A 14,734-nucleotide genomic window follows, 5' to 3' on the forward strand; every position below is an offset into this window, starting at 1 on the left:
TAATAATAATCACAGTCAAAACATTATTTGTCCATTTTTTCTCTATTCAGTCATTTGATTAATCAACTATTCCTTTCATCACACACTTTTGTACATATTATTAAACATTATATATTATACTGCATTATATATATATATATATATATTATTATATTCGGAATAATAAAAGATAAAAAAAAATACTACTTAGAGTAGTGCTGCAAGAATAGAAATATAGTGAAATGAATAGATGTGCACTAGAAAACCATGAAATAGAATTATTATATTGATAACAATAAAGTTCAAAAGTACAATAAAGCATGATAATGTATAAATCATTGTCTTTATGGAAATAACCCAAAAATACTATAGAATATCGTAAATGCCTTTAAAAAGTACCATGAATCGCATGAATTACAGGACCAATAAAGTGACTTTGTTTTCGGGCTGAGCTCCAGTCGCTTCGGCTCCAGTCGGAAGTGTTCGGGCGTTGTCGGACTCACCCGGTGCGCCAGAGGGCAGAGCGCCGAGCGCAGCGGTTCACAGCGCTCGAGACAAGCGCCATTCATCTGAGAGGACCGCGGGCACACCTGGTCGGACCGCGGAGAGCAGATTAGCGCCTGAAACAGCTCCACGCAGGTGAGTTCCCATCAGGCGTTACACTTCTGGTCCACCTCCGAACATTTTCAGCTACTTTGACTCACAGAAACACGGAGAGTTGCAACTTTTTGCAACTTTTTTCGCAACAGACTTTCATAAGAAGGTGATATTATTGAAGTTAGATACGTGAAGTGTCACGACGTGGAATTATAACTCGTGGTTTAGAAAAAGAAGCATACAAACCCCACAGTTTAAAGTTTGTCATGACTTTGGTTTCCCTCCTACCTGTCAACAGCACTCGGGTTAATCACTTGAGGAATGCGGTGCCATTAAGGACGGGGAGCCGACACTTCATATCAACTTTTAAGTTCATTTTCACCCAACTTGTTTAAAAAAAGGGATCATGGCCACGGGCGGATTCAAGCCAAACGCCACGACGGACTTTTTGGAGGAGTGGAAAGCTAAACGGGAGAAAATGAGAGCCAAAATGCTGGGGGACATAGCCGCAGCCACTGGCGCGCCCATGGGTGCCAGCAACCCAAACAACAACAACAACAGTAACCGCACCGAGCTCACCAATAACGGCAGCCCGGACCGGAGCGCCTCCGCTGGGAACTGCCTCCCTCCCTCCTACGCGGTGGCTCGGTCCTCCTCCGGCACGGCTTTAAAGAGACCCGAGGAGGAAACGCACCCCCCTGCCTCACCCACTGCCGTCTCTCCGCCGGGGAGCGACCTGACGAAGGCCACGCCTCAGACGGAGAAGGCTCCGTGCGACTCCCCGGACTCCAGCCCCATGGCTTGCAATGACGGGGACATGGGAAGCCCGTCGCCCGGTAAGGTCAAGGAGAAGAACAGCACCGGCGGTCTCAGCGCGAGGAAGGGGAAAGGGCAGTTTGAGAAGAGAAAGCTGAGAGAAAAGAGGAGATCAACAGGTGTTGTCAGCATTCCATCCAGTGAGGTGAGTCAGGCCTGCTTGTGCGTGAAAAGTGAATCTCCCTGCAGGGAAAGCACCTTTTTCTCCACAGAGAAGTTATGAGATGATCCTTGTTGCTGTGTTGGGTTTGAATCAGGAGCTGTGTCTTTATTCAGCCGGCTGGGGAAGGATCAGAGGTGGCTGTCACAACTCTTACAAAAACCAGGGGGACAAGTGCTGTCTGTCTAACAAGGATTTAGATCATCTATGAATTGATTTTCGATTAATACTTCAGTTGTTTAGTCCCAGAGCCCATTGTGATGTGTTCAAGTTGATCATATTGATATAAAAGAGAGAAAAGCAGCAAATCCTCACATTTGGGAAGTAGTTTTTACAAACCTTTGCTTTTTAAAAAAAATAATAATAAATGACTCCAATGATTAATGGAATATCAGAACACATGTTGATTAAGTTTGATGGTCTAATTGATTAACGGACTAATCTTTTAAATACTAAATAAAAGAGTCAAAAACTGGAAATAAAAGATAAATATCACACAAAACTGAGCTTTGAGAAACCTTAAAATAAGTGAAGCTACACTCTCCTCTGATTAAAGTGTCTTCACTCATTTATCCTTGATTCACCAGCACCCCCTTTGCATGTCTGACCTGTACTTTCTTATTACTTATAGGGTCAGGTCAGTGCAAGGTGACACATTATTAGTCAAAGCTTGCCTCCTTAAGTTATTGTTGCGTTTTTGTCTTATATTAGATATGGATGTCAGTTTACTCATTTGGATTGTTTTTTTTTCCCTGTTCTTGGCTTTTCTTGGGACAAGGTTGGAAAAATGTTCTCACTTAACACGTTATTTATACTTTGGATTCTGTGTGCGTGTCGGACGTCCATGAATAATTCAAATCAAAGAAAAAGCGTTTCCAAAAGTCTCCAAATTCATCCCATACACGTGTCTGCTTTAATCAAACCTCTGTGGCGAGATAAATGTAAGCAGCTCTCAGATGTTTGGGAGGGAGGGAGGGGTTGTGGACGTGTGTGTGTGTGTGTGTGTGTGTGTGTGTGTGTGTGTGTGTGTGTATGTATTGTAAGGAGGTGTTTGGGCGTTCTGTTTTATTGAATTTAAACTCGTGCTTAATTCCTGTAGTTCAGACGCATGCAGGAACTCTGATATGAATCTTCGGCCGCCAACAAGCACTCATGGGCCACAAATTGTTGGAATAAATGTTTTTATTTTATTAAGGTGGCGGTGGTGTTGTTCCATAACCACCCTGCTTCCCGTATCCCCCCATCCTCTTACAACTTGGAGTTTGACCAGTTTTGGGGTTGGCGCTCCACATCCTGTTATTAGGTGCTCAGCGGTGCCGAGCGGAGCCGTTTGAGAACTGGTCACCAGCCAGGCGTAATGCTGGGCTTCAGCTCTCTGGGCCGTGCCAGATATGTTAGACGGAGCCCATAGGCAGCTGATTATGTAGTAAAGTGGGCGAGTGGACTGTTATTTGGGGGGGGGGGGGGTGGTTCAATCTGATGAAGTGGTGAGCTGATTTGTGTGAGCGAGGCGGAGGGAAAGAACTGGAAGTCTCTGATCCCAACTGGAGGCCTGTGGTCTCAGTACAGTCTGCAGAAACATCCCAGAGTGTCCCATAAGGAGACACAGCGAGTAAGTTCACATGTCCTCTAGTGTCCCGGCTTTTACAGTGTCCCCAATATTATGCAGTTGTTGGAATACTCTGCATGGGTATAAAGATGTATGGTGCTAAACTGGCAGCACAGCAGATGTGTATTCCCTTTTACCAAATGTCTCCTCCTGTTGCGTACAAAGAGGACCAAACTATGCAGACGCACACAAGCCCTTCCTTTGTGACGTGAATATGAGCGGACAGGTGTGAAAAGAGAAGCCTGGGATTATCTCCCTGCTCGCTCTGTGCAGCATAATAGCTGTTGAGGGGATTTCAGAGCACCGGGGAACCAAATCTTCTGCCCGTTGAGGCCGTAATGGCCTCATAAAAGCTCCCTGCTTTACTGGAGAAAGGACGCTTCTGCACAGCATCAATCAATAGCACCTCCTGGTCGCTCCAGGAAGGTGTCTCCTTTCTCCCCGCCGCAAAAACCAGAGGGCATTGTCGTTGATGCTGACCTCTGACCTTGCTCCGGACATGCTTATGTAACGGAGGAATGTGGACACAAGTAAGTGTGTGTCAGAGAGAGGTTGAGCATCTCCCCAACACTCGTAGGATAAATGTTTTGGGTTGTTTCCCGTAGGACACGCAGCATGTGGTCCGGTGGCTCATTGTGCGGCTTTTTTACGGCCTCAGTGAGTTATGAGGCCGTGGTCAGACACACAATGGGGAGTGTGAACTTTGTTTCATGTGGACGGCTGGCCCTGGTCCACAGAGGCTGCTGCTGGTGGTGGGGGTGGGGGTGGGTGTGGAGCCCCTCACAGCTATTTGTCGGCTGCGTCACCGAAGAGGTCAATAGGTTTAACATGCGATACTGTGCCGAGCGCTCGGGCAGCTAACACGCTTGTGTTAGGAGGACATGGCAGACAGGAGGGGTCCTCGTCTGACCTGATCCTTTGTTCATACGTTTAACGTTCTCCAAACATATCCTCACCTCTCAGACACCGCCGACCCTCTGGCTGTCAGGAGGAGCGTAGGACTCTCACACAAACTGCTCAGAACCACCGGCCTCTAGTTCAGGTTCCAGCCGAGATCCCAGAGGTTCCAAAGAAGCCAGATGAGCAGAAATTTTAGAGAGAGGTTTTCAAGAATCAAAGAATATTTATAAGTACGTTTTATCATAGTGTGCAGTCATTAAAAACAAGTCGATGTGTTGCTGTCAGAAAGCGTGAAATATGAATATGAAAATGTTTAAAACAAACATTTGCATTTTTCAAATATTTTGCATAAAAGTCCCCATATTTCAGGCTATGCAAATGTTTGTGTCTCCTATCAAATGAGGCCGTGTGCATCGTTGAGTTTTGCCGTCATGTGCTCTCTCGCTGCGCTGACATTAATCAGCTAATGCCCGCTTTGCCTCGTTTGTGCACAGATGTGTCTCTGCTCCATGTTGTTCCGCGGTGAGGTTCAGTGAAGGGTGAAGATGTGTGTTTGGAGGAGGAGGAGGCATGCTGAGAGACCAGTTTGGGAAACATTGGATTCTGTGCAGCTGCAGAGAATGTATGTTTTGACACTGGTTTAATAAAATAAGTGTTTGTTGCCTACCGTGGATTTGTTAGATTTTATTTTGGTGTTACGGGCGGCCGTTTGAAGCTCCCACAATAATATCTGAATATACAATAGATCAACAACATATTTATCTTTAGATTCCTCTTTTTCTGTTTTAATATCTTCCTGAAGGTGTTGTGTGTTTTCACTTTTTGTTCCACTCACTGACGGGGGAAATTAACGGTGCATTCTCTAAGAGCTTTGACACCTTTGTCACACCCTGAATAATGACTCCTGTGACTCGCTCCACTCCTAAAACCCTCACAGTTTATTAAATATGAAAAAGGCTCTTAATTCACAGCTGTGCAGAAGAATGCACAGATGTTAATTTGCATGTGCTTGCTTCTCTTGCTGTTAAGAGCTTCTCCAAACAAGGTCACATCATCCCAGTAAATACCACAGAGGTTTATCATGGACTTAGGTGAGCATGGAGCTATTTGGGCTGGCTGTTGTTTCCTCTTCATTCACTAGTTTAACAACAGGGACATTAAACTCTTTAATTCAAACACATGTTTCAGCCAGAAGAGCCAGAACACGTTGTTTGGTCTACTTACTGGAGTGAACTCTGGACTGTTTACGGGGGCCACTGTCACTGGAATGTTTGAAAGGGGGGGGGTGACTAATGGAAATAAAGGTTCCAGTTGAGCTGCTCTGTGAAATTTTAGGGAATTCCACGGAGGGGAAGAAAGAGGAAGTGTTGTCTGCTTCTAGCTCGGGGTCTCTCAGCACCTCATAAAACACGCAGCACCCTCGAAATGGGCCGGGGCACCGGGTTCTGTTCGGTTTATCAGAATGTTACGTAAACTTCAGGTCCCATTAAAGTGGCCCCTGCCTAGGTGAGGGTCCATTACGCTGTCAGGTCGCATCTCATCACTGGATTAGAGCTGAAGGGGCTGTGAGAAGGAAATATGACCACAAGTCCATCAGCCCGCTACCTCACCCTGTCCCTTTCTCTTTACTGGTTCTGATTTAAATGGTTCTGTAGCCTTTAGTACCCAATGCTGGCTCCTAAGAGAAGGTTTTCTAACCTCAGCTGATCTTCTGACAATGTACTGTGCAGATACCGTGATACAGGATTTGATACGTATCGCACATGTCAAAGTACTGGATTTATTTGGCATCATTACTGAAACTCACTAGTATTGAAAGGTTTATCCAGCTCATTTGTTGTTGGGTGAAATATTAGATGCATGTCCTTTCCTGCTCGATATTTAGAGTATTTGCACACAGAGTTTAAAGTCCTTTTTTTTTTTTTTTTTTAATCCAGGTCACTGCTCTGAAGTTATGGCTGCTCACGAGCTTTACGGGAACAGACTGTAGATTATTTCTGAAGGACAATGTACCCCCTGCACAGCATGCACAGGAATGCACAGTCATGCAAAACCTGCAGAGCCTCCGAGCACTGGCGTCCAGTGAGGAAGTGAGCGAGAGGCTGCTCGTTCAGCCACTAACACAACTCAGATCTCTGTGCTTTTATCCCAAAATTGAGGGTAAAATAGTCAACGTCAGCATGGACGAGCACTGAAACTGTTTTCCCAACAGAGGAGCGTCAGGACTCTGTTTGTGTGAGACATTACTCACCTCGCTGCTACTGCCTGAGTGACAACATTGCTGTCTTTGTGGCTAATCTTTAACTGCCGAGTGTGTGCACATCCAGAACATACACTTTCTGCATCTATTAACCATTGTTATCTGGATGTCAACTCTCTAAAGTAAACCCCTAAATAGAGCAGAAATGATTGATCCTCTGGAATGTGCAATCGTTCATATGTTTAAAAGGATTGTGCTGAGTAAACTGGTTTAAACCCAGTGTGCTTCTTAACCCGTGTAAACATTTAACCCAATCCAATTTGACTGTTCTCCCTGCCGGCGCTGACCTCTGTCACAGTGAATGGTCTTTGTCTGACCCGGGATTCAGCCCGTTGTTTTGCTCTGAACGTTCAAGGAGAACTCAAAAATGTTCACCTTTTGTTTCAGAGCGTCTCTTGTTATTCCCTTTGTCGTATCGAGGAGTGGGCGAGTGTCTGTCGGGATTTTGTGCGAACCTATTTGTCGGACATTCCTGTGTGTTTTGCTGACGACTGTGGGGAATTGGTGAGTCAGCCCTAATCAGGCCACTCTGCATGATAAGGCATTTGGGAGCCCGTCTGTTTGTGTTCATTAAAGTAGAATTACTTGGAGACCCAAGTCTCTGTCTCTCCACTCTGGTCTACGTTTGATGTTTCTTCACTCTTCTGAACACAGTGGGGGTTGGGGGGGGATTCTCTGTTGTAACAATGCTTCTTGGCAATAAATGTTATAGCGTTGGAAAGCCTGTTTATTTACCTTTCAAACGGTGCCCCATTTGTAAGGAACATGCATTTGTGGGATGAGCAGCACAGCTGAGTATGTGGGTTGCGGCCATGAAAAATTTGCCGAATCTTCTCTGCCAATGCCAAACAGCTTATTCTGTTGTTGCTATCGATTCTTGTTCGGTGTTGTTTAGTGGATTGGATGATTGAAGTCTATCAGTAACAAGGAAGAAACAAGACATATTAGCAATTTTACAATTTATTCATTTCACAAACAGGAGCCTCAGTAGCGTGTGGAAGAACCATACACAGCCACACCAGCCTGGCACCTCCTCCTCATGCTGGTCACCAGCCTGCTCACACACTGCTGTGGGATGGCATTCCACTCCTCAAGCAGGATTTGTCGCAAGTCAGCCAACGTGGTTGTGCTGGTCACTCTAGCACGAACAGTACGCCCAAGCTGATCCCACAAGTGTTCAATTGGGTTGAGGTCAGGACTGTTGGCAGGCCATTCCATCCTCTCTACTCCCAAATTCTGGAGGTAGTCTCTGACAAACCCCGCTCTGTGGGGGCGAGCGTCTTCATCTTAGAGGATGGAGTTCGGTCCCAGACTGTAGAGAAATGGGATTGCCACTGGTTGCAGAATCTCATCTCGATATCTCTCTGCATTGAGATTGCCTCCAATGAAGACGAGCCTCGTTTTTCCAGTGATGGAGATGCCGCCCCACACCATCACACTGCCTCCACCAAAAGGTGTTACTCTATCGGTGCAGCAATCAGCATAGCGTTCTCCCCGTCTTCTCCACACTTTGACCCTACGATCCAGCTTCCTTAGGCAGAATCTGGACTCATCGCTGAACATAACGTTCCTCCACATGTTCAGGCAGAGAAGATTTGGCAAATTTTTCATGGGCGCAACCCACATACTTTAATTTTCAGTACATAAGTTGAGTTCCAGTTTGAGATGTCGAACCTCCACCAGGTCAGTGGTTTTAACTTGACGTGTAACACATTGTGAGTTATAGTCAATAGTTCAACACCAGTGCTTTCACATCTGAAGCGGCGACAGTCCTCTGCTCACTCTGCCATTTTATCTCATGAGGGACAATAAGCCTCAGTTCTGTTTGTATGAGTGAATGAACACCAACAGACTGATCCTGTCCGCGGTCAAACAGGTTTCACGCACTGCCTCCGTGTTATGTCACCATGGATCCCGCTCAGACACTTTCCTCCTGATGATAAGCGTCACTGTTATCTGACCAGCTGATTTTTTTTTTTTTTTTTTTTTTTTACACGTGTAACCAAACCTGCTTCTGAGGAAGGATGAATAAAACATCGACTCGGACGGAGGAGTGATGGCTCAACAGGATGATGGTTTGGGTTCTTATTTCCTACCATGGAGAGGACAAACTTTCATTTTCACAAACTCAACTGCAAGAAAAATATCTCAATGGTGCTCTTGGCTCTTGTGTTGCCCTCGAATGAAAACAAATAGGATTTATTAGAGCAGGACACATGAAGATTTATGTGGTAATTCAGACCCAAGTGAAAATATTTTCAACGGCAGTGGATTGATTAGGTTTTCCTCTTTAGACAGACTGAATGTGATATACATGTAGAGGATTTTACCACCATGGCTGTATGAACCACCTCAGAAAGTCCCTCTTCAAAAGGACACGGTATTGAAACCAGTGGAGGAATGCAGCTGAACCCTGGAAATGGGATAAATGTGTGGACCCAAACTGGCAAAGGCACAGGGCCTTGATCTCTAAGCCTTTCTTCCCAACAAAGGAGCGAGAAGAGCCTACCTATTATCAAGCTCATGCCTTGAAGCTGGAGTGTCTTTGTGCTTGTGCATGTGTTGTGTTTACCGAGGCTGTGTGCCACTCGACACACAACACTGGAGGGAGTGATCTTCTACTGACTGCACCACCCACAAAAAGCCTCGTTTAATCATTCCAGCTCTGTCTCTCTCTCTCTCTCTCGCTTGCTGGCAAATTACTTTTGTCTCTTTTGTTTTGAGGGCTCTGTTGTATAATACAAAGTGTGTAGTACATGTACACTCATTTCCTTCTGTTTCAGTATGGCTTTATTTATGCGAGGGCAGATGTGTGAGGCGGCTCAGTTTTTTTTTTTTTTGATCATGAAGCTGATTGTACGTGTTCAATTCTCCCCGGAGCAGCTCTGGCACAGAAGCCTTCAGTGTTGTTGACTGGCTGTCACTAGTGACGTGCTACCAATCAGATCATGCTGTGGGCGGGACATTGAGACTACAGAGTGCTGACTACAGGCAGAGACAGGTAGCGGCATCAAAGAATAGCACATTTGTTGATGAGTTGTGCATCGTCCATGCTACGTGCTGTAAAGCGTCTTACTAAGCAATGATCACAGCAGCTGTTTCTCTGCTTTCTCCCCTCACTGGATAGCAAACTGTTGCATGATGGATGCTGCTTCTAATTGTTTTTTTTTTAATCTGTTGCTGTCTGGCCACAAACCGTGTCCAAAACCCTTCAGTGAACATTGAACAGACGGATGTAGAGGCGTTTCAGTCATGGCTTCGTGGAAGAGAAGCAGCGCGGCCTCTCTCTGTGGCGTTAACCTTTGCCTGTGGTGCTGACGGCCTCCTGAAAGATTCATAGCCAATGAAACTTCTCAGTTCAGCGTGACAGATTGGATTTTCGTCACAGGCTGCCCTTGTTGATTGTATGCTTTTCGTTTACATTTTTGTCTGGTCCCCTTTCTTCATATTCCATCTGTCTTCTGGTATTTGGAAGGTCACACAATCAAGTGCAAGCAGTCGTTGGCCCGCCGTTGTGTAGAGGACAGAGGATGGGTTTAGCGTGTCCTCCTGGGAGTTATTTTGAGACGTTACTGGATGTAGACAGAGTGCAACAACTTCATGATTGTCACAGTGGATGAAAAAATGCAAGTTGCCCCAGCCAGCACATGACTTTTACATTGAAATACACCTGCCTTATCACAAAGTGGAGCCACTAGTTGAGACATTGCAGATTGGGCCTATACAGTCTCTTCAGGATGTCAAAATAACTGAAGAAAAACTTCCCTACACATTGCTTTCTTTGAGCCAAAGAAAAGGGAATTACCTATTTGTGGCCACAAAATTGAACACAGTCCTCTGTAATCTTTTTTGTTGCCAACAAGCTCCATAAATGAAAGTGGTTAGTTTGAGGTATTGCATTAGAAATGGTTTCGGTTGGTTGGGAGCGATATCGCCTGAGGGGGTAACGGCTGCCTGAGAAGAAAAGTTCTCGGGAACGCCATGACCGCTCAAGTTACGAGGAAGTTTGTTTGTGGAGATTTTTATGTGGAAAGCTGCAGTGATTAGTACATTTGACATTCTTTCAGTTTCCCACTTCATGCATTAAAGGGGACACATCGTGGAGAACTTGTTTGTGCACATACATGTGGGTATCTGGAGAGCCTACCGACCCCCAAAACTGTGAGATAAAGACATCCGAGTCAGTGGTTTGATGGCTGCCTGGATAAGAAAATGTGACTCAACAAGTCATTCATATTTGGCTCGCCCCCATGGTTTCTCACGCAGAGCCACCTTTGCAAAAGAGCGCCATATTGTTCTCGCAAGCCAATCAGAGCAGACTTGGCTTTTTTGGGAGGAGGGGCTTAAAGAGACAGGTGCTAAAACAAACCGTTTCAGATGTACTATGAATACAGGTTTATTCAGACAGACATTGTGTGTGAAACAATGTGTTTTTTGAATAGTAAAGCATGTAAACATGTTCTAATAGAAACCCCAAATACATGTATGAACCTGAAAATGAGCATAGTATGTCCCCTTTAAATTGAGTGAACAGATACTTCACTGGCCGTACAAACACCTACATATGTAGCTTCTAGTGCCTTATGTACAAAGCATTGTAATTCATCATGGCAGTAGTCTGTGCAGCTCTGGCTGTTAAAGCTCATTTCCAGCTGCTTGTAGCTTCTGTTTAAAGCTTTCATTTGTTGATTGCCTATTGTACAAGTAGATTGTTAAACATTACCCAATCGCTGGTTTCTTTCATGAAGATAACTTTGGTTATCTAGCGCGATTGAAATAGCTCAATCCGTTCTAGGACAGACGGGAGTTCCACTGAAAGAAAGAAACCAACCTCAAAATCAGATGAATCAATTTCTACAGTTTACAGGAGCGCATCCATGTGATCCCAGAGGGACAAGTGAAATTCATTTTCTTATTTGCGGTGCTCATTCTCTCCTAGTCGCACGGTCTTGGTAGGAACCAGTATTTATGTACTGCATGCTCTTGTACTGCGAACCAGTTTTTCATTTCCAAGCTCGTGTACTTTTGTCACATCATGTGCTCGTCTGCTGTCATCATCGGCCAGGTACCTTAAAAGTAGAGCCGGGCTTGAATTGAGAGTCTGTGTGGTGGACAGGCTGTAATCTTTGCCGGCCCGTGCTGTTAGCTGCTGGTGGTGGAGTTCAGACGGTGCTTAGCATGACTCATGGTCTGGTTTGGTGTCTGCCAGCGGACAAACACAATGGCCTCTGTACACAATAGTCCAGCCTCCCTCCTGCTGGAATGCTAAACATGCTTCAACGGTTTCCGATACTGTATATCAGAGTATTGAGTTCCTGGGCAAGCAGGCAGGGTGCCCTCCACAACGCACCCCCCACCTACAAACACCCACAGCACCCTTTTTATATGGATATTAAATATGACGCTAGCACAGAATCAAATAAAGGATTTATCTTTAGTCTTTGGTATCAGTCAGTTGATGTTAAAGTTCAGCAGTCTGGTTGCTTTTGATCATTTTCATGTAATTAAATCGGTGTTTTTCTAAAAAGGCACACTGTATGAAGGGTTTATCAGGGTCTAACTTTGTTAATGTCCCAATGATCCAAATGTTACATTTGAAACACAGACGACTCTAAGACCAGAAAACTCTGTGGAAGGGCCCTTACGATCCCAAAGTAGCCCCGCCCTAATACCCTGCTTTAATGTCTAAGTTACTAAATGAACATCATGCTGTATTGAAGAATACTTGAAACTAGAGACTGAGACCATAAACTCATGTTTACAATGTTTACTGAGGTAATAAATCAAGAGAGAAGTAGTCATTTTCTCATAGACTTCTATACAATCAGACTTCCAGAGGAGTCGCCCCCTGGTGGACATTAGAGAGAATGCAGGTTTGAGGTACTTAAGCGGCTTCACTTTTTAGAACTGGAGGTTGCCGCCTGGTTGTAACAATAAAAAATCTTTATGGCTGATGTAAAAACATGTAATCATTAACTTATTAATATTTAATATTACATATGACTTATCATTATTATGCATGCAGAGAGAGCTGATGGGTTTTTCACAACCTAGTAAGCTAAAAGTTGTTCTTATTAATGGCTTATAACTCTAAACAACACTAAAGCATTAATAAATGAACTAAAAGTCCTCTTCTGTGAATATAAAGAGTGAAAATGATTCCACCAGGCAAAGAACAGTCAAAAGAACAACTAGAACGTCACTCCTTTTAGATTCTAATTCTAAACGGGAAGTGTTTTAATGTGCAGTGCTTCTGACTGGAAGTCGAGGTCCTCTGGGACCTGCGGTGCATTCATGAACATCAGCATGATTATTGTGGTGGTGCAGACAATCGCATGCCGACTGTCGGGCTTGTCCTCTTGTGCTCCGGACTTTCTGTTCCCACCGTCTCTCTGGAGGAAACTTCTTGGTGTTTAAGTAACAAGCTGCTCTGAAATACCACGAGCGGTAATAACTCCGCTTTGTGTTGTCACATAGCACGCTCGTTTCTCAGCCATCTTTACCGCCGGTCCACCCTCCTCCCACTCACTCAGAGTTAATGGGAGGCCTGTCGTTTTTGAGAAAGTGTCCACCCTCCACTTTGAGTCCTTCTTAAGTGGAGGATTCGGCCTGTCTTCCTGCACAGGAGGGAGGAGGATGAAACTCTGAGGGAGGTAACGCAGCAGTAGGCGCCTGCCACCAAACATCCGAGTAAATCCCTTCTGCCTCAGGGGAGAATGATTTATAACGTGAGATCGATTTGCCCCCGAGATCACTTGCATAATGTTACAGTGCACGTGGTGTTATGCAACTGAGTCCTAGCACAGGAGCCGTGTTGATGCACCTCTTCTTTAATCAGGAGGACGCTTTGGGATTTCGCAGACGAGACAAATTCTCGAGTCCCTAGCTGTGTTGTTTGAAGTTTGGATTATTATTTGCAGCAGGGATGTTGTGACACGTCTCATTGTGACAAGTGTTGGTTCAGGACCTGCTGTGAGCTGTGAGCGAGGTGCGTTCAATTAATCTGGACACGATTTCCAGTCAGCTTCCTCATTGCATGCAAAGCTCTGCTGCTCTCTGTCTGTCTCTGTCTCACTCTCTCTCGTTCGTTCGTGTTTTTAAGGAGGCGTTGCCTTTCACTTTTCAGACTTGAGTGTTCCGTGCAGAGTATCAAGGGTTCAGAATAGATTTTTTATGTCAATCAAATTTATGCTCAACAACCTTGGGTTTGGCCTTAGGACATGGCTGAATGCACATTATTTTGCTTTGCACTCTTTGTCTCCATCCCTTTCTCTTCCTCCCTACATAGCCCCCCCCCCCGATAAGCAGGTTGGGCTTTTTCCAAGGATAGCCATTAGCCAAATACTGAACTAATTCCCCCACTCAATCTCTTGCTTTCCCTCGTTTCTCTGTCTCTCCCTCCTCCCCTCACATACTCGCCAAATCCGACCCTTTTTTTTTTTTTTTTTTTTTTTGATAAGCCACAGCATGGCGCGGGGTCGTGGTAGACTGCAGAATGACGGGCAGACATTCCTGTCCAGCGCCGAAGAAAAAGCAGTTCACTTGTCCAGAGTACCCGCGGTCTAATTTTCCCAGAGTCTCACGAGGAGAGCCAGCGTTCTCACGAATAACAAACAGAGCTTTGCTCGGGGGAGTGAGTTCACACCGACTCTCTGCCTCTCTGCTTTCTCACCTTCGATCTTCAGGCTGCTTCTGAAAGCCCTGCCGAGTTTATTGCACATTTTCTGGGGCGATCCTCTCTGCGTGCTAGACTTAAGGAGAGGGAGCAGCGGGATGAGCATGCTGTAAATCCACCTGCTCCAAAAGAACGAGAAACACAGCTGACTCCATGCATCTCACAGGAGGACGTTGACAAGCCGATGAGGCATGCACAAGACTGTATTTATTATCCTCCAGCTGCTGTCATCTCACACCTTTAGCTTTGAAGGCAGTTCTGCTGGCGGATATCCGTCCTCAGTCAAATTTCTCACATCCTTTCTGTGTCCTTCAATCACAATATCGAAGGTTCTATCCCCGTGTCCTTCTGTCTGCATGTCAAAGTGTCCTTGAGAGAGACACTTAACAGTGCCTGTCCAATACTTTACTTAAGATGTGTTACACTCAGGGGTTTACTTACCCAGGTGGAGGAAAGCTCTAGAGCTCCTATAGCTTAGCAAACTGAGTGGCTTTTCTAATCTGACGTCCTCAGAAAAAAAGGGAGAAAACTGGCAAATAACTAGAAATGTGCACATAGACAGAGGGGGGGGGGGGGGGGGAAATAACAAGCCACATCCTCTCTTATTTGTATGTAAATACAGAGATGCAGCGATGCGTTGAATCAGCCCTAGAGAACTAGACGGGAATGGAGAAGGGAAATGTTATTGTTGCTGTGAGCTTGTGTGTGTGTGTGTGTGTGTGTGTGTGTGTGTGTGTG

At 45.2% G+C, this 14,734-nt stretch overlaps 1 protein-coding gene across 1 annotated transcript in view; it reads left to right on the forward strand.

The window, feature by feature from the left end:
• Nucleotides 1-520: 520 nt before the first annotated feature.
• The window catches only part of pawr (PRKC, apoptosis, WT1, regulator), a 45,828-nt gene continuing 31,614 nt past the window's right edge, over nucleotides 521-14,734 (forward strand). The window contains exons 1-2 of the mRNA XM_031859191.1: nucleotides 521-618; nucleotides 875-1,537. Coding sequence (XP_031715051.1) covers nucleotides 983-1,537 — 555 coding nt within the window. The 5' untranslated portion in view covers nucleotides 521-618; nucleotides 875-982. The remainder of the gene's footprint in view (nucleotides 619-874; nucleotides 1,538-14,734) is intronic.

Source organism: Anarrhichthys ocellatus, unplaced genomic scaffold, assembly GCF_004355925.1.
Source record: "Anarrhichthys ocellatus isolate YVR2014 unplaced genomic scaffold, GSC_Weel_1.0 scaffold21, whole genome shotgun sequence".
Classification (NCBI taxonomy): Eukaryota; Metazoa; Chordata; class Actinopteri; order Perciformes; family Anarhichadidae; genus Anarrhichthys; species Anarrhichthys ocellatus.